General features: G+C 46.3%; 1 protein-coding gene across 3 annotated transcripts in view; it reads left to right on the forward strand.

The window, feature by feature from the left end:
* The window catches only part of sned1 (sushi, nidogen and EGF-like domains 1), a 191,727-nt gene that overhangs the window by 59,437 nt on the left and 104,796 nt on the right, over positions 1–27,494 (forward strand). For all 3 annotated transcript variants that reach the window (XM_038815011.1, XM_038815010.1, XM_038815009.1), the window contains exons 3-9: positions 6,041–6,181; positions 6,872–7,034; positions 11,589–11,714; positions 12,613–12,726; positions 14,939–15,052; positions 19,743–19,856; positions 20,999–21,112. In XM_038815011.1, coding sequence (XP_038670939.1) covers positions 6,041–6,181; positions 6,872–7,034; positions 11,589–11,714; positions 12,613–12,726; positions 14,939–15,052; positions 19,743–19,856; positions 20,999–21,112 — 886 coding nt within the window. The remainder of the gene's footprint in view (positions 1–6,040; positions 6,182–6,871; positions 7,035–11,588; positions 11,715–12,612; positions 12,727–14,938; positions 15,053–19,742; positions 19,857–20,998; positions 21,113–27,494) is intronic.

A 27,494-nucleotide genomic window follows, 5' to 3' on the forward strand; every position in this document is an offset into this window, starting at 1 on the left:
AGAGAAGAAGTTTCAGCCTTTCTGGGAGAGATATTACACGGGCTTCTGCCCAGCTCCTCTGAGAACAAACTGAAATGGAACCTGCCTTCTGCTACTGAATCTTCTGAATACCTCTACCAAAACCAAAAATGTCCTGCAATTTCATAAGAGGGATTGGCTGTCAACCAAGTCCATCAAAATGGCATGATGAGCTATGCCGCAGAGCACACAGCATCAAGGGGTGTGCCTGCACCAAGGTGAGGGGGTGTGTGATTTCAGATCAAAACCAAAAATCTGTAGTTTTAAAAACAGAGTTAGATAATTATTTAAAAGAGGTTCCTTACAGCTGTTTGTTATTTAACATTGTTCACTGTGTGTGACCATGTGGGATATTAGTATTCACTATGTGTGAACCTGTGGGATATCAGTGTTCACTGTGCCTTGTGAGCTGTCAGTGGTCACAGTATGACATGGTGGGATATCAATGTTCACTGTGTGTGACTCTGTGGGATATCAATGTTCAGTGTTTGACCCTGTGGGATATCCATGTTCGCTGTGTGTGACCTTGTGGGACATCAGTGTTCACTGTGCATCCCTGTGGCATATCTGTGTTCACTGTGCGACCCTGTGGGATATCTATGTTCACTGTGCGACCCTGTGGGATATTGGTGTTCACTATGCCCTTTGGGATATCACTGCTCTGTCTGACCCTGTGGCACATGAATGTTAGTGTGTGATCCTGTGGGATATCAGTTCTCACTGTGTGTGACTCTGTGGGTTATCAGTATTCATCGTGGGACCTGTGGGATATCAGTGTTCACTTTGGATGCTGTGGGATATCGATGTTCACTGTGTGAACCTGTGGCATTTCAGTGTTCAATCTGTGACCCTGTGTAATATCAATGGTCAGTGTGTGAACCTGTGTGATATCAGCGTTCAGGGTGTCAACCTGTGGGATATCCATGTTCACTGTGTGACCTGCGGGATATCCATGTTCACTGTGTTACCCTGTGGGATATCAATATTCACTGTATGAACCTGTGGGATATCAGTGTTCAGGGTGTGAACCTGTGGGATATCAGTGTTCATTGTGACACCCTGTGGGATATCAATATTCACTGTATGAACCTGTGGGATATCAGTGTTCAATCTGTGATCCTGTGGGATATCAGTGTTCATTGTGACACCCTGTGGGATATCAATATTCACTGTATGAACCTGTGGGATATCAGTGTTCAATCTGTGATCCTGTGGGATATCAGTGTTCAGTATTAGAACCTGTGGGATATCAGTATTCAGTGTGTGACCCTGTGGGATACCAATGCTCACTGTGTGACCCTGTGGGATATTGGTGTTCATTTTGTCACCCTGTGAAATATTAGTGTTAGTGTGTGACCCTGTGGGATAGCAGTTCTCATTGTATGTACCCCGTGGGTTATCAGTGCTCTGTCTGATACTGTGGCACGCCAGTGTCAGTGTGTGACCCTGTGTATCATTGTTAATTGTGCAACCCTGGGGGATATCAGTGCTCACAATGTGACCCTGTGGGATATCCGTGCTCTGTCTGACCCTGTGGAAAATCACTGTTAGTGTGTCAACCTGTGGGATATCAGTGTTCACTATGATATCCTGTGTGTTAACAGTGCTCAGTATGTTACCCTGTAGGATATCAGTGTTCACTATTTGACCCTGCAGGATATCAGTGATAGTGTGTGACTGTGTGGAATATCAGTGTTCTGCGTGTGACACTATGGGATACCAGCATTCACAGTGTGACCCTACAGTGTAGAAGGAGGCCATTTAGCCCATTGAGTCTGCACCGACACTACGAAAGAGGCCTCTATTGAGACACCCCCCTCTCACCCTCTCCCCGCACATTGATCATGACAAATCCATATAACCCATACATCTTTGAACTGTGGGAGGTAACCAGTGCACCCAGAGGAATTCCAGGCAGACCCCTCATGGACAGTCACCCAAGGCAAGAATCGAACCAAGGTCCCTGGTGCTGTGAGGCAACAGTGCTAATCATTGTGCCACCCAGTGTTAATGTGTGACCCTGTGGGATATCAGGCTTCACTGTCTGACCTTGTGGGATATCCGTGTTCACTGTGTGACCCTATGGGACATCAATGTTCATTATGTGACCCTGCCGGATATCACTGTTCACTGCGTTCAGCTGTGCGACATCAGTGTTCAGTGTTTAATGTGTGGCACTGTGGGATCACACTGTTCACTCTGTGATCCTGTGGGATCTCAGTGTTTAATGTGTGATGCTGTGGGATATCAATGTTCACGGTGTGACCCTGTGGGATCTCAGTGCTTAATGCGTGATGCTGTGGGATATCAATGTTCACGATGTGACCCAGTGTGGTATCATTGTTCTGTGTGTGACCCTGTGGGATATCAGAGTTAACTCTGTGACGCTGTGGGATATCAGTGTTTAATGTGTGATACTGTGGGATCTCACTGTTCACTCTGTGATCCTGTGGGATATCAGTGTTTAATGTGTGTTCCAGTGTGACCCAGTGTGGTATAATGTGTGTTGGGTGAGTAAATTTGCAGACGACACTAAAGTCGGTGGAGTTGTAGACAGTGCGGAAGGATGTTGCAGGTTACAGAGGGACATAGATAAGCTGCAGAGCTGGGCTGAGAGGTGGCAAATGGAGTTTAATGTGGAGAAGTGTGAGGTGATTCACTTTGGAAAGAATAACAGAAATGCGGAATATTTGGCTAATGGTAAAATTCTTGGTAGTGTGGATGAGCAGAGGGATCTCCGTGTCCATGTACATAGATCCCTGAAAGTTGCCACCCAGGTTGATAGGGTTGTGAAGAAGGCCTATGGTGTGTTGGCCTTTATTGGTAGAGGGATTGAGTTCCGGAGCCATGAGGTCATGTTGCAGTTGTACAAAACTCTAGTACGGCCGCATTTGGAGTATTGCGTACAGTTCTGGTCGCCTCATTATAGGATTATAGGAAGGACGTGGAAGCTTTGGAACGGGTGCAGAGGAGATTTACCAGGATGTTGCCTGGTATGGAGGGAAAATCTTATGAGGAAAGGCTGATGGACTTGAGGTTGTTTTCGTTAGAGAGAAGAAGGTTAAGAGGTGACTTAATAGAGGCATACAAAATGATCAGAGGGTTAGATAGGGTGGACAGCGAGAGCCTTCTCCCGCGGATGGAGGTGGCTAGCACGAGGGGACATAGCCTTAAATTGAGGGGTAATAGATATAGGACAGAGGTCAGAGGTGGGTTTTTTACGCAAAGAGTGGTGAGGCCGTGGAATGCCCTACCTGCAACAGTAGTGAACACGCCAACATTGAGGGCATTAAAAAATTTATTGGATAAGCATATGGATGATAAGGGCATAGTGTAGGTTAGATGGCCTTTAGATTTTTTCCATGTCGGTGCAACATCGAGGGCCGAAGGGCCTGTACTGCGCTGTATCGTTCTATGTTTTATGTTCTATGTCCTGTGGGATATCAATGTTTAGTTTGTAATCCTGTGGGATATCAGTGTTTAATGTGTGATGCTGTGTGATATCAATGTTCACTCTGTGATTCTGTGGGATATCAGTGTTTAATGTGTGATCGTGTGGGATATCAGTGTTTAGTTTGTAATTCTGTGGGATATCAGTGTTTAATGTGTAATCCTGTGGGATCTCAGTGTTTACTCTGTGATCCTGTGGGATATCATTGTTGATTTTGTGATTCTGTGGGATATCAGTGCTTAATGTGTGACGCTGTGGAATATCAGTGTTTAATGTGTGACGCTGTGGAATATCAGTGTTTAATGTGTGATACTGTGGGATATCAATGTTCACGGTGTGACCCTGTGGGATCTCAGTGCTTAATGCGTGATGCTGTGGGATATCAATGTTCACGATGTGACCCAGTGTGGTATCATTGTTCTGTGTGTGACCCTGTGGGATATCAGAGTTAACTCTGTGACGCTGTGGGATATCAGTGTTTAATGTGTGATACTGTGGGATCTCACTGTTCACTCTGTGATCCTGTGGGATATCAGTGTTTAATGTGTGATGCTGTGGGATATCAATGTTCACTCTGTGATCCTGTGGGATATCAGTGTTTAATGTGTGATCCTGTGGGATATCAGTGTTTAGTTTGTAATCCTGTGGGATATCAGTGTTCAATGTGTGATGCTGTGGGATATCAATGTTCACTCTGTGATTCTGTGGGATATCAGTGTTTAATGTGTGATCGTGTGGGATATCAGTGTTTAGTTTGTAATTCTGTGGGATATCAGTGTTTAATGTGTAATCCTGTGGGATCTCAGTGTTTAATGTGTGGTCGTGTGGGATATCAGTGTTTAGTTTGTAATTCTGTGGGATATCAGTGTTTAATGTGTAATCCTGTGGGATCTCAATGTTTACTCTGTGATCCTGTGGGATATCATTGTTGATTTTGTGATTCTGTGGGATATCAGTGCTTAATGTGTGACGTTGTGGAATATCAGTGTTTAATGTGTGACGCTGTGGAATATCAGTGTTTAATGTGTGACGCTGTGGAATATCAGTATTTAATGTGTGACACTGTGGGATATCAGTGTTTAATGTGTGACGCTGTGGGATATCAGTGTTTAATGTGTGACGCTGTGGAATATCAGTGTTTAATGTGTGATGCTGTGGGATATCAGTGTTTAATGTGTGACACTGTGGAATATCAGTGTTTAATGTGTGATGCTGTGGGATATCAGTGTTTAATGTGTGACACTGTGGAATATCAGTGTTTAATGTGTGACGCTGTGGGATATCAGTGTTTAATGTGTGACGCTGTGGAATATCAGTATTTAATGTGTGACGCTGTGGGGTATCAGTGTTTAATGTGTGACGCTGTGGGATATCAGTGTTTAATGTGTGACGCTGTGAAATATCAGTATTTAATGTGTGACACTGTGGGATATCAGTGTTTAATGTGTGACGCTGTGGAATATCAGTGTTTAATGTGTGATGCTGTGGGATATCAGTGTTTAATGTGTGACACTGTGGAATATCAGTGTTTAATGTGTGACCCTGTGGGATCTCAGTGTTTAATGTGTGATGCTGTGGAATATCAGTGTTTAATGTGTGACGCTGTGGAATATCAGTGTTTAATGTGTGAGTCTGTGGGATATCAGTGTTTAATGTGTGACGCTGTGGGATATCAGTGTTTAATGTGTGACGCAGTGGAATATCAGTGTTTAATGTGTGACGCTGTGGAATATCAGTGTTTAATGTGTGACGCTGTGGAATATCAGTGTTTAATGTGTGACGCTGTGGGATATCAGTATTTAATGTGTGACGCTGTGGGGTATCAGTGTTTAATGTGTGACGCTGTGGGATATCAGTGTTTAATGTGTGACGCTGTGAAATATCAGTATTTAATGTGTGACACTGTGGGATATCAGTGTTTAATGTGTGACGCTGTGGAATATCAGTGTTTAATGTGTGATGCTGTGGGATATCAGTGTTTAATGTGTGACACTGTGGAATATCAGTGTTTAATGTGTGACCCTGTGGGATCTCAGTGTTTAATGTGTGATGCTGTGGAATATCAGTGTTTAATGTGTGACGCTGTGGAATATCAGTGTTTAATGTGTGAGTCTGTGGGATATCAGTGTTTAATGTGTGACGTTGTGGGATATCAGTGTTTAATGTGTGACGCAGTGGAATATCAGTGTTTAATGTGTGACGCTGTGGAATATCAGTGTTTAATGTGTGACGCTGTGGAATATCAGTGTTTAATGTGTGACGCTGTGGGATATCAGTATTTAATGTGTGACGCTGTGGGATATCAGTGTTTAATGTGTGACGCTGTGGGATATCAGTGTTCACTGTGTGTGACCCTGTGGGATATCAGTGTTTAATGTGTGACGCTGTGGAAATCAGTATTTAATGTGTGACCCTATGGGATCTCAGTGTTTAATGTGTGATGCTGTGGGATATCAGTGATCACGGTGTGACCCTGTGGTATATCAGTGTTTGCTCTGTGACCCTGGTGGCGATTTTCACAGTGCTGCATTTGGCTGGTATGGCGACGTCAAGCTGTTTTCTACTTTCTAGGTGAACACCTTCCAGATTGTCCTAGTCACCGATGGAGAGTTATCCTTCACCATCTTCAACTATGAAAATATCACCTGGACCACAGGGATGCATGCCAGCAGCGGAGGGGATTTCGCTGGCCTGGGTGGCATCGCTGCACAGGTAGAGCCAGTCTGTTCGCTCACGCGTATCTGGAATGAAAATCGCTTATTGTCACAAGTAGGCTTCAAATGAAGTTACTGTGAAAAGCCCCTAGTCGCCACATTCAGGCGCCTGTTCGGGGAGGCTGGTACAGGAACTGAATCGTGCTACTGGCACTTATCTTTAACTATCATAGGTTTGCCTGTAATGTAATTAGCGGGCTCTTGCCTCAGTGATTGCTTCCCCCCCCCTCCCCAAAATCACTTTACATTTAAAGATCACAGCAGTAATAAATATTCTTATACTTTGCAGCAAGTGGCTCCCACTTGTACTTGCTGGGTGTCGGACTAGGTAAATGTGCCATCTGGTGTGCCACTGAACCAGGGAGAAAAGGAAGATCCCAGTGTCAGTCCTTTTTTGTGTTGAGTTAGCTGATCTCATCCAGGGTAGTAATGCAGGGCAACAAATGGCTTTGGGGGTCTCAATTTAGTTCATGAAGGACAATTCCGTCCACTAGCTTGTGAACCTCAGCACGCCTGTGATTTCTGGATGAGGACTGAGCTGGATTGCGATGCCGTGAACAGTCAAATGAATTGATGACCCTCCGTTGAATACCTCTCTGTCCCAAATTGTCTCTTCCATTTAAATACCCCTTTGTTGTGGCACCTGGTTCCTTCCTCTGAGTCCCTTGTGTCTGTTGCATGCCCTCAGGCAGGTTTCAATGCTGGAGACGGTAAACGTTACTTCAATATTCCTGGATCACGCACAGATGACATAGTGGATGTCGAGATGACAACCAACGTTGGCATTCCGGGACGATGGGTCTTCCAAATTCATGATGCGCAAGTTGAAGTTGGAGGCTGCAATGATACAGGTAGGGTCACAATCAGATGCAGCATCACCATCCTTATGGAAGCAGCAAAAGGATGCTATTTCCCACCATCACTCTGTTGCGGCACTCCTGTCTCTGAATCAGAAGGTTGTAGGTTTAAGTCCCATCCCTGTTACGTAAACACAGAATCTTACCGAACACTCAATGCAGAGTTTTTCAAAGTGTGGGTCGCAATCCCACCGGTGAGTCACAGGCGGGTGTCGGGAGGGTCATGAAACGATCGGTCGTTCCGTTCTTACGGTGGACCCGATTGTGGGAGGAACACCCCATGGTCGCTGCAGATTTTAAAATTGAGAATGGCGGCTGCTGCCACCTTGTAAATGAAAAAGAATGAAGCTGTGTTCAGTCTTCCAGCCAGGGGCGGCAGCAGAGAGTCGGTCATGCGCCTTGCACATTGACTTGGCGTCAAGCACCCTCCATGCATATGCCTTTTGGCGGCAAATCACGGAGCAGAGTTGCTTTCATTTTCTATCTGCTGGCAAGCAAAGCAAGAGGACTCTGATGATGGATTGTTTTCTTAAACGTAAGAGACGACCATAGATACAAAGAGACAGTGTGCCGACTGGCCAGGATCTCATAACAGAATCCACTCGAGGGGGCTGCACAGGAGAGTCCAGCACTTTACAGAACCATGCTAGTGTTACCTCCTTACAGAGCTTCAGGTCCTCTGGTTAACAGCCTACAAAGAAGAAATTAATTCAGGAACAAAGCTGTTTAAAGATGGTTTCTTGAGGTATGGCTTTGTTAATTGTGCCAATGGAAATAAGGATGCAAAGCCCACGTGTGTTATATGCAGTGAAGTACTGGCAAATGAGAGAAGTTTCAGATTTTGAAAGAGAAGCGGTGGGTGAAAAATGCCTTTTCAGGTTGAGACCCCGGAGTCAGGTATTAACTAACATTGACTTCAGATGAAAAGACTACACTACTGTACCTGACCAGTGATAGCACATTAAAGACATGAGGCTGCCAACATTCTGGAGTATCCAGTGCTGAGTAAAACAAGCATTTTACTTTTATTGCCCTTCACGATGATCTACATGTGCGAGCTTCAGGTTTCTGTTTTCATAAAGATGAAGATGGCGCAAAGGAACTGGCTGAGGTCTGCACCTGATATACACATTGCCCTCTCCTCCTTTGAACCCGATTCAAGTGAGATTGTGGGGACCAAGCAAACTCTGCTTTTACATTAAAGATAAGCTAACATGGCGGGGGTCGCAAAAGTCATCTAGATAGCAAAAGTGGGCCCCTGGAAACAATGTTTGGAAAACTCTGTTCCAGTGTGATGTTGTGGGAATATACACTGTTGGAAGTGTTGGCTTTCAGATGAAAAGTTAAACTGCTGCTCCATCGTCACTTTCAAGTGGGCATCAAAGGTGCCATACTCCAGTGTTCTGGCCAATATTTATCCCTGACCTGACCAATTGAAAACAGGCTATCTGGTCATTCTCCTTTCTTCTTTGTTCAGCCTTGCTGTGCTCAAACTGGCTGCAGCCTTTCCTGCATTACAACAGTTCCAACACTTCAAAAGTGCCTCATTGACTCTGAAGACGTTTGGGATGTTCTGAGGTTGTGAAAGGCACTATATAAGTGCAAATGTTTTTATTAACCATTTCTCCCTCCGTGCTCCTGTTTTCTTTCTTACAAATGTGCATGAGCACTGACTGCCCTCACTTGATTGCTCATTCTTGGACCCAGGTCTTGGGTGTCACCAAGCGAAGTGACTTTGGAGGATATTTGAGGTCATATACTCTGTGGTTGCACCTGATGCTCTCACACAGATGTCATGGGATAATAAATCCTGGCGATTTCTCTTTGCTGTACTGCAGCACTCCCACCCATCCATCCTCCCACCAGTAGAGAAATTCCCATGCCTGATTGTGAAGGAGACATTGATACTAGGAAGCTTTGGTAGAAGATGGTTATTGCAGAGCTTACTTCGAACTGAAGCTCACCCAAAGCTTGCGACTCTTCTTTTTATTCACATCTGAGTATAATTATCCAATCAATATGCAGCACCTCATTACCTTGATGACTAGATATTTAACAGAGCCTATTCAATACAAACACTCTCCTCCAGCCCCCCCCCCCCCCCCACCCCCCACCCCCACACCTCCAAACAACCAGAAACCAAGATCAAATGATGACAAAAGTGGCTGACACCGAGATTTATATTTCCAGTAAGTGTTATTGCTTTAATATCCTGAGTGGGATTGTTTTCTGAGTCCGTTATAAACACTGGAGTTGAAGTCCGCCACACTGAAGTGGATTTATTTTATGTAACCACCCTAATTACGTTATAAAATTTAACTGGCTGGTGCTGTAAGCAGCAATTCCTGGACCACCGATGGTCAGTTACCTAATGTCCTGTTTCTCTGCAGCGGATTGGCTGCCGGGTGCCCAGTTCCCCCGTCCAGATGTGGGTGAGAGTCCCCGAGCTTTGGAAGATGACGCTCATGCCAATGTGAGCTTCATTTTGCCAGGTCTCTCACTGGCACAAACAATGCTAACAACAGAAGCTGAAACCCACTTCCTTGGGCATATGGTGCAAATGCGTCAGAGATGGGAATCCTTGCTATTATTACGAGAAAAGATTCTCATGCTGTGAGTTTGCTGGTAAAATGCTATTGCTGTGTATATTCTCGTACTGTGGATTCTACGGTGCCGTCCTCGTGCTGTGGGGCATCCAGTGATTAACCTTTGCACTGCAGCGAACCGAATTATGGCTTCTTGAAGGAGACTCTTTATTTTATTTCTAAATTCCAATCGGGCAACCATTGAATGTGAGACAACAGACAAAAACACAATTTCCACTCGAGGAAAAGCCATGGTGTGGGAGGGGGGCCTTCTGTCCCCTTTTCAACGGGCTGGGTCCTGGCATGTTCTGGGAGATTCCATCTCTTCCACTCCTGGGAAAAGCATCGGTTGAAGCTCCGGAAGAATTTGAGAATAAGTTTTCCAATACCATATGGATAGATTGCCTTTTGAAATGCCGGGATAATATTCCAGCAGGATGGGAACTTAAACTAAGCAGCAAACGCTCACTCAGCATAGGAAGGGTTAATAGTTCCCTACTTGGGACAGATCGATGCAGTTGTTGAAAGGAAATGGCAACCTCTCTCCCTCACGGTTTTGAATATTGTCAGTAATTTAAGCTTTGCACAGTTTGGAGATACTCTCAACCACACTTGCGCCAGCACTGGGAGCTCCAATGAATTTCTGGACAGTCGTCTTCATATCAAGTGGCCCAATCAGCATAAATAAACTTCTTGTTTGTTTTGAGGAGTGTCAATTTGATTCATGTGAGCACAGAAAGATACAATTTGACCTGCTGCTTGTCCACTATTCCTGTTTTTAAGATGCAGAATTATCCTTTGATGTGGCTGGACGGACAGTTTTACATTCATAGGCCTCTTAGCTTGGAATTTTACAGATCGTTAAATTTCTATTGAGCTCGCTGATGCAGGCAAGAACACAGGTGCCACACAAAAATCATTGTATCAAGATGTTGTGCAGTTTATTGGATATTGCAGAAGAATAACTTTCGGCTCTTTTCAGATCCAATTTTTTGTTGTTTTAATTATTTGAGGTGTGAGGCACAGTTTTCGGTTACTTCCATGTAAAAGTGATTTATACAATCGCTCAGTCCGTCCACGTCCAAATGTAGCAAGACCTGGGCAGTTTCCAGGTTTGGGATGATAAGTGGGAAGTCATGTTTACGCCACATAAAGTGCTAGGCAGCGATTACCTCCATTAAGAAAAAATCTAACCATCGCCCCTTGACATTTAATGAATGATCATTGCTAAGTACCCCACTATCAACATCCTGGAGGTTACTATTGACTGCAAAATGATTTGGACACACCATGTAAATACTGTGTCTACCAGAGCAGGTCAGATGCTAGGAGTCCTTCAGCGATTAACTCCCCAAAGCATGTCCACTATCTACAAGTCACAAATCAGGAGTGTAATGGAATACTCTCCACTTGCCTGGATGAATGCAACTGCAACAACACTGAAGAAGCTCAACACCATCAGGCCAAAGCAGTCCAGTAGATTTCTACCCCTTCCACAAACATTCACTCCATTAGAAACAACACACAGTAGAAGCAGTTTGTACCACCTATTAAGATGCACCGCTGCAACTCACCAATGCTCCTTTCTTAGCACCTTCCAAACCTACGACCACAACCATCTGGAAGGACAAGGACAGCAAATACATGGGAACCCCAACACCTGGATGTTCTCCTCCAAGTCGCTCACCACCCTGACTTGGAAATATATTGGTCGTTCCTACATTGTCGCTGGCTGAAAAATCCTGGAGTTCCCTCGCTAACAGCACTGTGGATGTACCTACACCATAGGGACTGCTGTGGTTCAAAAAAGTGAATCACCACCACCTTCTTCAGGGCAATAAATGATGGGCCATAAATGCTGGCCGTGCCAGCGACATCCACATGAGTATATCAGACTCAACAAGTTTCTTATTGTTCATCTGTTCGTATTGTTGTTTCATCTCAAACCTTTGGCTTTCCACAGCTTCTGTGTGCTTGAATCTGCGGCCCTGTCTGAATGATGGAAGATGCATTGACGATTGCATCACGGGAAATCCGTCTTACACGTGTTCCTGCCGGGCAGGATTTACGGGCCGGAGGTGTCAGATAGGTAATGCATTTTAGTGGAGTGAATATTGAATGCCTCTTTAAGGAGGGACTTGGGGAACAGCTTGTGAGAGTGTGGCAGAGACATCTGGAAGAGTGTTATACAGGATGGGGGAAGAAAAAGATTATGGGTGGTGAGAAACCGAATTGAACCTCAAGATCATGAGATGGGTTGACAAAATTGGAGAGATGTGATGGGGTGGCACGGTGGCACAGTGGTCAGCACTGCTGCCTCACAGTGCCAGGGACCCGGGTTCAATTCCAGCCTCGGGTGACTGTGCAGAGTCTGCACATTCTCCCCATGTCTGCGTGGGTTTCCTCCGGATGCTCCAGTTTCCTCTCACAGTCCAAAGATGTGCACATTGGGTGGATTGGCCATGATAAATTGCCCCTTAGTGTCCAAAATGTTAGGTGGGGTTGCTTGGTTACGGGGATAGGGTCGAGTCTGGACCTAGTTAGGGTACTCTTGCCAAGGGTCAGCGCAGACTCAAGGGACCGAATGACCTCCTTCTGCACGGTAGAGATTCTATGATGGGGGGGGGGCTTGATTGGGGCAGGTGATTTAGCAAAATGCGGCAGGTGAGATGAGATGAGATGGGGGGTGAGATGAGATTGGGGGATGAGACGGTGGTGAGGAATGAGATGGGGGAGGTGGGGAGAATGAGGTGGTGGGGAGGGGGGAGAACATGAGGTGAGGAATGAGTTCAGCAGGTTGTTCTAGTGGGGGCCAGAGCTGATTGTGTTTGTGGTATGAGGAACTCTGTCTGTCCTGCACCGAACACTTAGATTGTGGCCTCCATGACAGCTGTGATTTTTGCACCAAGCCAGTGTTGGCTTGGCCAATGCTGCTGAACTGGCTGCACTGCGGTTATTGGTCAATGACTTCTCGCCCTGTTTTCCAGATGTTGATGAGTGCTCCTCATACCCTTGTCGCAATGGCGGGACCTGCAGAGATGGACAGAATGCCTTCACCTGTCAATGCCCTGCTGGGTTTACAGGGATGCTGTGTGAAACAGGTTCCGATTGATTTTACAATCCTCTCATTTCCCGAACACCGATCACACTGTACCTGGTGCCGGATTAAAAGTTGATTCCAGCCTCTTTATGGATGTTCTTCTACTCTTATAGAGAGACTCATATGCTGATGCTTCACTTAAAGGGGAAATCATGTAATTAAATGCCAATAGATCCATGTCCGAGGGTGTAACCAAGATTGCAGCATCCATTACACAAATAATCTGCTGCTTTATTGACATCCATTTTGAAGGAAGTGAGTTTTGCTATTTTAATCGCTAAAGAGGGATCAGTTGTCTTATTTTGAGGAAGAGTTCCATGATTCTAGAGTTCAGCCCTCTTCATTGACACTGATTGAGCTTTCTTCCCTGTCGATAGCCAGGCATGGGCACAGTTCACATCCAGGCACCCCATGAAATTATTGAGTTGTTTCCAGAGACAGTGAGGCAGTTGAAAGGAGGAATTGCGAAGGACGGCAGCACATTGAGCCCCTCTACTGACCCTGCAAATTCAATGGGCTGCTGTTTTCTGCAACCAAATATTGAAAAGGCCAAAGCCAAAGTGGTTAGCACTGTTGTCTCACAGCGCCAGGGACCTCGGTTCAATTCTGGCATTGGGTGACTGTGTGGAGTTTGCATTTCTCCCAGAGTCTGCGTGGATTTACTCCGGGTGCTCCGGTTTCCTCCCACAGTCCAAAGATGTGCAGGTTAGGTGGATTGGCCATGCTAAATTGCCCCTTCATGTCCAAAAGGGCTAGGTGGGGTGACTGGGTTATGGGGAGAGGGTGGGGGCATGGGCCAAGGTAGGGTGCTCTTTCAGAGGGTTGATGCAGACACTTTGGGCTGAATTGCCTCCTTGTGCACTGTGGGGATTGTATCTTCTTTCTTCCACAAGCTCTGTATCCTGGCCAATGACTCCATCCCTCTCCCAAGTTGCTGCCTCAGTCTGAACCAACCTGTTCACAAACTTATCATAATGTTCGACCTTCTGTCATAATATCCACTCATGTATATAATGAGATGCAGACAGGCAGTGATTGACACATGGGATGACCAGTAAACATACAACACAGTACAGCCAATCACCAGACAGGACACTACCACTATAAAGCCAGAGAGCACTAGGTTTCCCGCTCTCTCGGGACCCAGCTACTGAGACAGTCAGAGTCCACGAGCTAGCAAGTGCAAACACCATGCGGTAGCTAGTAAGTCCGGTCAGGTTACTACAAGGTCACCAGTCAGACTGGTATAGTGTCGACCCACAGCTGAATATGTATCGAAGTTCTATAGTTGAATAAAACAGTGTTGGATCTTCTCCAGTGTTAGACGTCTCTTTCTAACTTCCCTGCATTGAGTGCAGTCCACATCGAACCAACCTGCCTAACACATCACCTTCCTGTCCCATTTCTTTTCCATCACAACAAACATCTACCTCCACCTGTACAACATCGTTTACTACCACCCCCAACTGCAATTGAAACCCACATCAATGCTTTTGCCACTGCCAGACTCATTCATTTCAATCGTCCCCTGGTTTTGTTTCGTATCGATGACAGCTTATCTGACCAGGCCCTATCCTGCACCAATCCCCACACCATCAGCCTTCTTCACTGCTGGTCATTAGCTGGCAGTTCCCTTATAAACTCTTTCAGCCCTCCACCTTGAACGCTCTGACACCCTGATCCAGGATACCGTGTGTCTCCCTTCCACTTTAACCCCATCACCAGTGGTTAAACCTTCAGCCATCCCGACCCCACAGTCTGGAGATATCTCTCTTCAACTCTCTACATCAACACTCACCTCACCTCCCTTCAAAACTATCTTAAATTCCAGCTCTTTGATCAAGCTTTTGGTCCATCCCTCTGAATACCACTTCCTTTGCCTCAGCGTCCATTTGTTTAGGCTGTCTTTGGGAAAGGTCGTGGAACATGATTTGTATGTTAACATTGCCACGTGAGTGCAAGTTGGATGTAGTGGCATCAAGACTGAAGCTTCTTTGTCTGACCTCCAGCTCAGGGCCGGGTGTGTGGAATCAGAAATGGCGAGAGAGTGGAGGAATTGATCAGGTTGGGCCTATGTGTCCCACTCAGTGCAAAGATATTCATGGATTTATTTTAAGTACAATAGAAATATTTGCCTCCCCACGCCGCATGGGAAATATTATTATAGGACCCAGGTGCCTTGCATCCTTGATAATACTTGCCCTCTTGTTCAGATATTGATGACTGTGAGTGGAATGATTGTCAGAATGGAGCCACGTGTATCGATGGGATTGATACGTACAACTGCGAGTGTGCATTTGGCTTTGTTGGGAAGCACTGCAAAATTGGTGAGTATTACAGAGTAACACTGAGGGCAGGGTGGCAGAGTAACACTGAGGGCAGGGTCTCAGAGTAACACTGAGGGCAGGGTCTCAGAGTAACACTGAGGGCAGGGTGGCAGAGTAACAGTGCCAGGGCAGCAGGGTGGCAGAGTAACACTGAGGGCAGGGTCACAGAGTAACACTGAGGGCAGGGTTGCAGAGTAACACTGAGGGCAAGGTGGCAGAGTAACACTGAGGACAGGTTCGCAGAGTAACACTGAGGGCAGGGCCACAGAGTAACACTGAGGGCAGGGTTGCAGAGTAACACTGAGGGCAGGGTTGCAGAGTAACACTGAGGGCAGGGTCACAGAGTAACACTGAGGGCAGGGTCACAGAGTAACACTGAGGGCAGAGCGGCAGAGTAACACTGAGGACAGGTTTGCAGAGTAACACTGAGGGCAGGGTCACAGAGTAACACTGAGGGCAGGGTCGCAGAGTAACACTGAGGGCAGGGTCGCAGAGTAACACTGAGGGCAGGGTCACAGAGTAACACTCAAGACAGGGTCACAGAGTAACACTGAGGGCAGGGTCACACTGAGGGCAGGGTCGCAGAGTTATACTGAGGGCAGGGTCGCAGAGTAACACTGAGGGCAGGGTCGCAGAGTAACACTGAGGGCAGGGTCGTAGAGTAACACTAAGGACAGGGTCGCAGAGTAACACTGAGGACAAGGTCGCAGAGTAACACTGAGGACAGGGTCGCAGAGTAACACTGAGGACAGGGTCGCAGAGTAACACTGAGGGCAGGGTCGCAGAGTAACACTGAGGGCAGGGTCGCAGAGTAACACTGAGGGCAGGGTCACAGAGTAACACTCAAGACAGGGTCACAGAGTAACACTGAGGGCAGGGTCACACTGAGGGCAGGGTCGCAGAGTTACACTGAGGGCAGGGTCGCAGAGTAACACTGAGGGCAGGGTCGCAGAGTAACACTGAGGGCAGGGTCGTAGAGTAACACTAAGGACAGGGTCGCAGAGTAACACTGAGGACAAGGTCGCAGAGTAACACTGAGGACAGGGTCGCAGAGTAACACTGAGGACAGGTTCGCAGAGTAACACTGAGGGCAGGGTCACAGAGTAACACTGAGGGCAGGGTCGCAGATTAACACTGAGGGCAGGGTCACACTGAGGGCTGGGTCACAGAGTAACACTCAAGACAGGGTCGCAGAGTAACACTGAGGACAGGGTCACAGAGTAACACTGAGGACAGGGTCACAGAGTAACACTGAGGGCAGGGTCACAGAGTAACACTGAGGGCAGGGTCACACTGAGGACAGGGTCGCAGAGTAACACTGAGGGCAGGGTCGCAGAGTAACACTGAGGGCAGGATCACACCGAGGACAGGGTCACCGAGTAACACTGAGGACAGGGTCACAGAGTAACACTGAGGACAGGGTCGCAGAGTAACACTGAGGACAGGGTCGCAGAGTAACACTGAGGACAGGGTCGCAGAGTAGCATTGAGGGCAGGGTCACAGAGTAACACTGAGGGCAGGGTCACAGAGTAACACTGAGGGCAGGGTCACAGAGTAACACTGAGGGCAGGGTCACAGAGTAACACTGAGGGCAGGGTCACAGAGTAACACTGAGGGCAGGGTCACAGAGTAACACTGAGGGCAGGATCACAGAGTAACACTGAGGACAGGGTCTCACTGAGGACAGGGTCGCAAAGTAACACTGAGGGGAGGGTCACCGAGTAACACTGAGGACAGGGTCGCAGAGTAACACTGAGGACAGGGTCACCGAGTAACACTGAGGACAGGGTCACCGAGTAACACAGAGGACAGGGTCGCAGAGCAACACTGAGGCCAGGGTCCCCGAGTAACACTGAGGACAGGGTCACCGAGTAACACTGAGGACAGGGTCGCAGAGTAACACTGAGGGCAGGGTCACAGAGTAACACTGAGGGCAGGATCACAGAGTAACACTGAGGACAGGGTCTCACTGAGGACAGGGTCGCAAAGTAACACTGAGGGGAGGGTCACCGAGTAACACTGAGGACAGGGTCGCAGAGTAACACTGAGGACAGGGTCACCGAGTAACACTGAGGACAGGGTCACCGAGTAACACAGAGGACAGGGTCGCAGAGCAACACTGAGGCCAGGGTCCCCGAGTAACACTGAGGACAGGGTCACCGAGTAACACTGAGGACAGGGTCGCAGAGTAACACTGAGGGCAGGGTCACCGAGTAACACTGAGGACAGGGTCGCAGAGTGATGGAACCATCAATTCACCAGACACGTGTTTCCGATATGAATCTAGGCTTTAATCGACTTACTTCAGAGCCAGCCTGTTACCCGTTGATGAACTCTTAGTGAACTCAGGCTGACTCTGGACAAGGGTATTTATACAGCTTCACTAGGGGGAGGAGTCGGGGGCGGAGCCAAGGATGGAGCCCAGTACAAGTTCCTGAGTACTCCCCCTAGTGGTAGGATATCGCTACTGCGCTTACAAAGACTGTGAATTATCATATATATATATATATATATATTACATTCACCACACAGAGTAACACTGAGGGCAGGGTCGCAGAGTAACACTGAGGACAGGGTCGCAGAGTAACACTAAGGACAGGGTCACCGAGTAACACTGAGGGCAGGATCACAGAGTAACACTGAGGACAGGGTCGCAGAGTAACACTGAGGGCAGGGTCGCAGAGTAACACTGAGGACAGGGTCGCAGAGTAACACTGAGGACAGGGTCGCAGAGTAACACTGAGGGCAGGGTCACAGAGTAACACTGAGGGTAGGGTCGCAGAGTAACACTGAGGGCAGGGTCACAGAGTAACACTGAGGGCAGGGTCACAGAGTAACACTGAGGGCAGGGTCACAGAGTAACACTCAAGACAGGGTCGCAGAGTAACACTGAGGGCAGGGTCGCAGAGTAACACTGAGGACAGGTTCGCAGAGTAACACTGAGGGCAGGGTCACAGAGTAACACTGAGGGTAGGGTTGCAGAGTAACACTGAGGGCAGGGTCACAGAGTAACACTGAGGACAGGGTCACAGAGTAACACTGAGGACAGGTTCGCAGAGTAACACTGAGGGCAGGGTCACAGAGTAACACTGAGGACAGGGTCGCAGAGTAACACTAAGGACAGGGTCACCGAGTAACACTGAGGGCAGGGTCACAGAGTAACACTGAGGGCAGGGTCACAGAGTAACACTGAAGGCAGGATCACAGAGTAACACTGAGGACAGGGTCGCAGAGTAACACTGAGGGCAGGGTCGCAGAGTAACACTGAGGACAGGGTCGCAGAGTAACATTGAGGACAGGGTCACCGAGTAACACTGAGGGCAGGGTCACCGAGTAACACTGAGGGCAGGGTCACAGAGTAACACTGAGGGCAGGGTCACAGAGTAACACTGAGGGCAGGGTCACAGAGTAACACTGAGGACAGGGTCACAGAGTAACACTGAGGACAGGGTCACAGAGTAACACTGAGGACAGGGTCACAGAGTAACACTGAGGACAGGATCACCGAGTAACACTGAGGACAGGGTCGCAGAGTAACACTAAGGACAGGGTCACCGAGTAACACTGAGGGCAGGGTCACAGAGTAACACTGAGGGCAGGGTCACAGAGTAACACTGAAGGCAGGATCACAGAGTAACACTGAGGACAGGGTCGCAGAGTAACACTGAGGGCAGGGTCGCAGAGTAACACTGAGGACAGGGTCGCAGAGTAACATTGAGGACAGGGTCACCGAGTAACACTGAGGGCAGGGTCACCGAGTAACACTGAGGGCAGGGTCACAGAGTAACACTGAGGGCAGGGTCACAGAGTAACACTGAGGGCAGGGTCACAGAGTAACACTGAGGACAGGGTCACAGAGTAACACTGAGGACAGGGTCACAGAGTAACACTGAGGACAGGGTCACAGAGTAACACTGAGGACAGGATCACCGAGTAACACTGAGGACAGGGTCACCGAGTAACACTGAGGGCAGGATCACAGAGTAACACTGAGGACAGGGTCGCAAAGTAACACTGAGGACAGGGTCGCAGAGTAACACTGAGGACATGGTCTCAGAGTAACACTGAGGACAGGAGTCAGAGTATTGCTGAGGAAGGGTTCATAGGGTGTCACTGAGGATGGGGGTCAGCGTATCACTAAGGGCGGGGTCACAAGGTATCACTGAGGATGGGGGTCAGAGTATCACTAAGGGCGGGGTCACAAGGTATCACTGAGAATGGGGTCAGAGTATCACTAAGGGCGGGGTCACAAGGTATCACTGAGGATGGGGGTCAGAGTATCATTAAGGACGGGGTCACAGGGTATCGCTGTGGACAGGGATCAGAGTATCGCTGAGGAATCAATTACAGAGTATCACGGAGATCGGGGTCACAGAGTAACGCTAAGGTTAGGGTTACAGATCAACATAGATGGATCACAGTATAAATTGTCCATTAGAGGGATCCAAACAGTGGAGACAGAGTATTGCAGAGTTTGTTCATGGAGTAACACTGAGACAGGTCAGAGTAACAAAGGAATAGATCTTAAGACCATAAGCCACAGGACATAGTGGATGAAAGTGGTCGAGGTGACACAGAGATCTCGGTCCTTTGGGGAGTAAATCTGAAGTTCACTGACCATTGGCTCAGATGAGCTTTTTTCCAGGTGGGATGTCATTGCTTTAACCACTTTTATGTCTCCCAATCACAGCCGAGTCCTTATGCAGAAGCAGAGAGTGTCTAAATGGTGGTGTGTGCGACACAGACAACGGAACTGCAGTGTGTATCTGTCGGCAGGGTTACACTGGGGAGAACTGTGAAAACGGTAAGCTTCTCTCCCACTCTCCTTTGTCAAGATTCCTCTCCTCAACTACTCCCTTTCTGCGATAATTGTCGATTCTCTGATTTCTTTTCTTTTCTTTTTTTTATTTATAAATTTAGATTACCCAATTATTTTTTTCCAATTAAGGGGCAATTTAACGTGGCCAATCCACCTAACCTGCACATCTTTGGGCTGTGGGGGCGAAACCCACACAGACACAGGGAGAATGTGCAAACTCCTCACAAACAGTGACCCAGGGCCGGGATTCGAACCCAGGTCCTCAGCGCCGTAGGCAGCAATGCTAACCGCTGTGCCACCATGCTGCCCCCGATTCTCTGATTTCTGAAAGGACAAACATGCTAACATTCCTGTTGCGCCTTTTGCGATCTCAGAACAGCCCAAAGTATTTTGCTGCCGTTAAAGAACGTTTGAAGCTCGGTGAATGTTTAATGTGCAACATGCGACAACCACTATGAGCATAACCGGCTCCTACAAACAGCAGTGTGACAATGGGTCGATAAATATTCGCCAGCTTAACAGGGCCAACTCCCTTACTTTCCTTCAAATTCCAATGGCTGGGTTTTTTTAATATCCGCCTGAGCTGGCCACTGTCAATCGGAATTCCTGATGTGGAGATGCCGGCGTTGAACTAGGGTGTGCACAGTAAGATATCTCACAACACCAGGTTAAAGTCCAACAGGTTTGTTTCAAACACTAGCTTTCGGAGCACTGTTCCTTCCTCAGGTGAATGGTCAGAAACAGAAATTCCTCATTCAGCACAGCAGCACATTGGCTAGCACAGTTTCCTCACAGCTGCATGGTCCCAGATTCGATTCCTGGTCTGTGCGGAGTCTGGATGTTCCCCCATGTCTGTGTGGGCTTCCTCCGGGTGCTCCGGTTTCCTCCCACAGTCCAAAGATGTGCAGGTTAGGTGGATTGGCCATGCTAAATTGCCCTTTGTATCCAAAAGGTTTATCTGGGGTTACGGGATAGGGTGGAGGTGTGGGCTTAAGTAGGGTGCTCTTTCTAAGGGCCGGTGCAGACTCGATGGGCCGAATGGCCTCCTTCTGCACTGTAAATTCTCTGATCTATGAGGATCTTGCTATTGTGATTTACGTCTTACGATGCCGTTTCCTCTCTGCCAGAAACTAACAAGTGTGACTCCAGCCCATGTCTGAATGGAGGCGAATGTATCAACCTGATCAATAATTACACATGTCTGTGTCCACAGTCATACACAGGGAAACACTGTGAAACAGGTAAGAGGAAACACCTGCTATCGTTAGGAATTCACTGTCGCAGTCCTGGACTCGGGACTGGTTTAGTACAGAGCTAAATCGCCGGTTTTTAAAGCAGAGCAAGGCAGGCCAGCAGCACGGTTCAATTCCCATATCAGCCTCCCTGAACAGGCGCCGGAATGTGGTGACTAGGGGCTTTGCACAGTAATTTCATTTGAAGCCTACTTGTGACAATAAACTATTTTCATTTTCATTTCATTTTTCAAACTCCATCCCTCTAGCAGTGAAGGACAAAACTCCATTAGTCTTCTTAATCACCTGTTGCACATGCAAACCAACTTTTTGATACTCATGCACTAGGACACCCAGGTCCCTCTGCACAGCAGCAAGTTTTAATATGTTATCATTTAAATAATAATCCCTTTTGCTGTTATTCCTACCAAAATGGATAATCTCACGTTTGTCAACATCATATTCCATTTGCCAGACCCTAGCCCATTCACTTAAACTATCACTAGTGCATTTGCAAGGACCGCTTCCTAAAATGAAAAGTGGGAATCAATATCTTTTGACAATAATAATCTACGAGGTTTCCAGAGGCCATTCCAGAATGTAATATTACAGCTAAAAAGATTGTGGAGGAGTTATTTAAATTCTTTACTAGATATGGACTACCCACAGAAATTCAATCGGATCAAGGATCAAATTTTACCTCCAGGTTATTCAAAGAAGTTATGGATAGCTTAGTAATAAAACAATTTAAATCAACTGCGTACCATCCAGAAGCGCAAGGAGCGTTAGAAAGGTGGCATCAGACATTAAAGACAATGTTGAGGGCTTGTTGTCACGATTATCCAGAGGATTGGGATAAAGGAATTCCATTCATACTGTCTGTAATTAGGGATGCACCAAATGAGTCAACCAAATTCAGTCCTTTTGGACTAATTTTTGGTCACTTAAGAGGATCACTTAAATTGATTAAGAAAAAATTGGTGAGTGAGAAATCAGAACTTACACTATTGGATTACGTGTCAAATTTTAGGGAACGATTAAATAGAGCAGGTGAATTGGCTGGACACCATTTAAAAGTTACACAAAATGTGATGAAACAGGTAGCGGACAAGAAACCCAAAGTTCGTAGTTTTGCCAGTGGAGATAAAGTTTTAGTATTGTTACCACTGGTAGGTGAACCTTTAAAAGCAAGGTTTTGTGGACCGTATCAGATTGAAAGGAAATTAAGTGGCAAAAACACCAGATAGAAGGAAGACTCACCGAGTGTGCCATGTGAATATGCTTAAAAGATACTTTGAAAGGAAAGGAGAGAAAAAGGAGGCGGTTTTAATGATTCTAACTCAAAGTGTTGAACCAAATCCAGATGACTGTGTATTTGACATACCTCAAATTAAATTGGAAAACGAGGATGTTCTTAAAAATTGGGATAAATTGTTGAGTTACCTTCCAGAGGAAAAACGAACTGACCTGTAAGAGTTATTGATATCACGTGGGTAAGTTTGTGGAGATAAATTGTGAAGTACTAAAATGGCTATACATGATGTAGATGTGGGAAATGCTGTTCCTATCAAACAACATCCATTTAGGCTTAACCCTTTAAAATTGGCACAGATTAACAAAGAGAATGAGAGTATGCTTAAAAATGGCTGCATGCCAATGGAGCTCACCCATAGAGACGGTACCTAAATCAGACGGTCTCCAACGGTTGAGTGTGGACTATAGAAAGGTTAATGCAGTTAGAAGAATGGACTCTTATCCTATCCGACATTTGGAGGATTGCATTGAGAAAGTGGGACAATCAGCTTGTATTTCCAAATTGGATTTACTTAAAGGTTATTGGCAGGTACCTTTATCTGACAGGGCGAAGGAGATTTCAGCTTTTGTGACTTCAGATGGTATATACCAATTCAAAGTTATGCCATTTGGCATGAAAAACGCCCCAGCCACATTTCAACGGTTAACTAACAAAGTTGTTTCAGGATTACCCAATTGTGCGGTATACATCGAAGATCTGGTCATTTTCAGCTGGACATGGAAAGAACGTTTGAAACTTCTGATGGAGTTATTCGATCGACTTCAGGAGGCGATAAACCTAGCCAAAAGTGAATTTGGAAAAGCCCAAGTCACTTTCCTTGGCCATACAATCGGACAGGGTCGAATGGTCACACAGGATGTGAAACCAACAGTCATTGAGGAGTTTCCGATAACCTCATGACGAAGGGAAATAATGCCATTTCGTGGCATGAGTGGATTTGATCGAACATTTGTAGCGAGATTGCTCCACTGACGGACTTGCTCAAGAAATGGAAAAAATTCCAGTGGGCAGCGGAGTGTCAACAGGGATTTGACGGCCTGCAGGCTGTGTTAACCACTGCTCCTGTGTTAGCCATCCCACGAAACCATTCAAAGTGGCGGTTGATGCGAGTGATGTGGGTGTAGGTGCGGGTGTGTCTACAAGATGACGACGAAGGGCTAGAGCGACCTATTGGTTATTTTTCAAAGAAATTGAATTCTCACCAGAAAAAGTATTCAACGATTGAGAAGAACACTTTGAGTTTGGTGCTGGCTTTGCAACATTTTCACATTTATGTGACCAGCAATCCGTCTGACACCATTATATATACTGATCATAAACCGTTGATGTTTTTGGAGCGATTCCGCAGTAACAATGCAAGGCTGTTTCACTGGAGTTTATTTTGATAGCCATTTCATTTAAAAATAGTACATGCGGCAGGACGAGAAAGCGTGATAGCCGATGCTTTGTCACGAATGTGATGAACAGAAGCAGGTTCAGTTGGAGGAGGAAGAAGAACAAAAAAAAATGGACTGTATTATTATACTTGCTTGCGTATGTTTTTTGAAATGATAAAGTATATTTACTGTGTGCATTTCTTAAAGGAAAGTGAAAAGGTGAAAAATGAAACCATCTTGAAGTTGATGGTTTATTTTTTTTCTTGGGGGGAGGTGTCATGAGAATGTCACTTTAAGAAATGTTTGTCTGCTCATGTTACTGTCGTGATGTCAGAGTGTGGGTGGAGCTGAGCTCTGGCTCTGCTTTTTAGTTTCACTTTGAGAAAAGCTTGGGTGTGTCTGTGTTTTTTGATTTTGTTTCAGTGTTGGAGCTGCAGTCAGCCGCAGGAGGTGTAATGCCATTCTCTCTGCCATGTAAAGACTATCTCTTGATCATTTGGTGAATTCAGAGGGATAACTGTTCTCAAAAATGATGTGGAGATGCCGGCGTTGGACTGGGGTGAGCACAGTAAGAAGTCTTACAACACCAGGTTAAAGTCCAACAGGTTTGTTTCAAACATGAGCTTTCGGAGCACTGCTCCTTCCTCAGGTGAAATGCTGAGGAAGTGATTGCAATTTTGTAGATTCACCTGAGGAAGGAGCAGTGCTCTGAAAGCTCATGTTTGAAACAAACCAGTTGGACTTTAACTGGTGTTGTAAGACGACTTACTGTGTTCTCAGTAATGAATTTAAATCTGATGTGCTTCTGTTAAAATGTTAAAAGGAAAGTTTAAGGATTACTTAGTGTTGTCTTCTTTGGGGGGTATATTTGAATTAATGGTTGCTAAGATGTTCACTGTATGTTTTTTAAAAAGTTAACTTGAGTTCATAGAATAAACATTGTTTTGCTTTAACAAATACTGTTAGATGTCTGCTGCACCACACCTGTAGAGTGGGCCATGTGCCCCCCGTACCACAATCCAGTAAAGGTTGTGGATCAGGTGAACTCCATGATACACTTTGGGGTTCTATAAACCCTGACCCATAACACTAGCCCATTCAGTCAAACTATCCAAATCCCTCTGCAGACTTCCAGTATCCTTTGCACTTCTTGCTTTACTCATCTTAATGTTGTCTGCAAACGTGGACAAATTGCGCTTGGTCCCCTATTCCAAATCATCTATGTAAATTGTGAACAATAGTGGGCCCAACACTGATCCCTGAGGGAAACCACTAGCTACTGATTGCCAACCAGAGAAACACCCATTAATCCCCACAACAGGGCAGCCTGCAATAGGCAATATTCTGCCAGATGACATGCAACAGGATTTTATTCCTAATAATTTACACAGGGAATGCGATTCTCTACATTATGCACAGAGACTTTTATTGCCAATTGTATACAAATAAGCTGCTTCTTATTGCATGGCATGTTAGAAGGCTATACAATGGTGATATTTGGGCAGTGACAATAGGAGCAATCAATCTCGATGTTCTCCAGAGCAGCCGCCCAGTGTATGTTATGATGAATAACAGCACCTGTTTATCTTGAAGAGATTAACAGTCCCTGTGCATATTAAATAACAGCTCCTGTATATTATACTGAATAACAGAATCTTGTGTGCATCATAGTGAATAACAGCACTCAAGTATATTAAATATCAGTCCCTGTATATACAAAATAACAGCTCCTGTGTATATTATACTGAATAACAGAATCTGTGTATATTATTGCGTATAATAGCATTCAAGTATATTAACTATCAGCCCCTGTGCATACTAAATAACAACCCCGTGAACATTACAGTGAGTAACAACCCTGTGTACATTTCAGAGATTAACAGTCTTTGTGTATATTAAATAACAGCATCTGTTTATATTAAATGACAGTCCCTGTGTACATTACACATGGAGCTGTTATTCATTATGATGTACAGAGGGACTGTTATTTGATATACACAGGGACTGTTAATCTCTTAAATATACATGGGGCTGTTAGTCACTATAATGTACACAGGGACTATTATTTAATATACACAGGTTGTTAAATATAGTGAGCAACAGCGCCGTGTATATTTAAGAGACTAACAGCTCTTGAATTCTGGGAGCACAGTGGTTAGCACTGTTGCTTCACAACGCCTGGGCCCCAGATTCGATTCCCGGCTTGTGTCAATGTCTGTGCAGAGTCTGCACATTCTCCCTGTGTCTGCGTGAGTTTCCTCCGGGTGCTCCAGTTTCCTCCCACAAGTCCCAAATGACAAGCTATTAGGTAATTTGGACGTTCTGAATTCTCCCTCCGTGTAGCCGAACAGACACCGGAGTGTGGAGACTCGGGGCTTTTCACAGTTAACTTCATTGCAGTGTTAATGAAAGCCTACTTCTGCCAATAATAAAGATTATTATTATAAATACCTGCGCCAATTCTTGCCCACGTGAATCCCGGCCCAGAGGCCTGGAGATTCACTGGAGTTTGGAGAATCCAGCGCCCAGTCCGTCAATAGGATGCAAATTGATCAATTTGACCTTATTGCATCCTGCCTCCGGCACGGGGTGTGAACCTTGATACCTCCACAAGCGGGGCACCAGAGCATCGAGCGCCGATCCCATTTTTTGGATGCCGCTGGATTCTTTGCCGCATTGGGAACTCTGCTACTGGTGGTGGCAGACATCGGAGAATCCAGCCCACTGTGTTTGTTTCAGTGACATAAAAATGCAATAAAACCTTTTTTTTTTTTTATAAATGTTTTTATTCAGTTTTCATATTTTATATTGAACAAATTACAAATTGTTAGGAGAAAGAAAAAAGAAAAAAAACAAACACGCAAAAATTAACATACATATTTACAGGAAGGCATCTTCGTAGTAGTAACTGCGCCCCCCCCCCCCCAACATGTTTATTTAGTTTGGTTTTGGGCCTTAGCTAGCCATCGAACCCCCGTAACGAACCTGTAGCCCCCCCCCCCCTCCCGCTACCTTCCCCCGACTATTCTTCCTCTTGTACATTGGCCACAAATAGGTCCCGGAACAGTTACATGAATGGCTCCCACGTTCTGTGGAAGCCGTCGTCCGACCCTCGGATGGCAAATTTGATTTTCTCCATTTGGAGAGATTCCGAGAGGTCGGACAGCCAGTCCGCAGCTCTGGGCGGTGCTGCTGACCGCCAGCCAAACAGGATTCTACGGCGGGCGATCAGGGAGGCAAAGGCTAGGGCGTCTGCCCTCCTCCCCAGGAATAGATCTGGCTGTTCTGAAACCCCGAAGACCGCCACTATCGGGCATGGCTCCACCCTCACTCCCACCACTTTGGACATTACCTCGAAGAAGGCTGTCCAGTACTCCACGAGTCTGGGGCAAGACCAGAACATGTGGGCGTGGTTGGCCGGGCCTCTTTGGCACCGTTCACATCTGTCTTCCACCTCCGGGAAGAACCTACTCATACGGGTTCTTGTTAAGTGGGCTCTATGTACCACTTTTAGTTGCGTCAGGCTGAGCCTTGCGCACGTGGAGGTGGAGTTGACCCTATGCAGTGCTTCGCTCCAGAGTCCCCACCCGATCTCCATCCCCAGGTGGTCCTCCCATTTCCTCCTTGTTGCGTCCAGTACGGTGTCGTCCCTATCTACCAGTCGGTCATACATGTCACTACAGTTCCCTTTCTCTAGGAT

This window comes from Scyliorhinus canicula, chromosome 13, assembly GCF_902713615.1.
Source record: "Scyliorhinus canicula chromosome 13, sScyCan1.1, whole genome shotgun sequence".
Taxonomy (NCBI): Eukaryota; Metazoa; Chordata; class Chondrichthyes; order Carcharhiniformes; family Scyliorhinidae; genus Scyliorhinus; species Scyliorhinus canicula.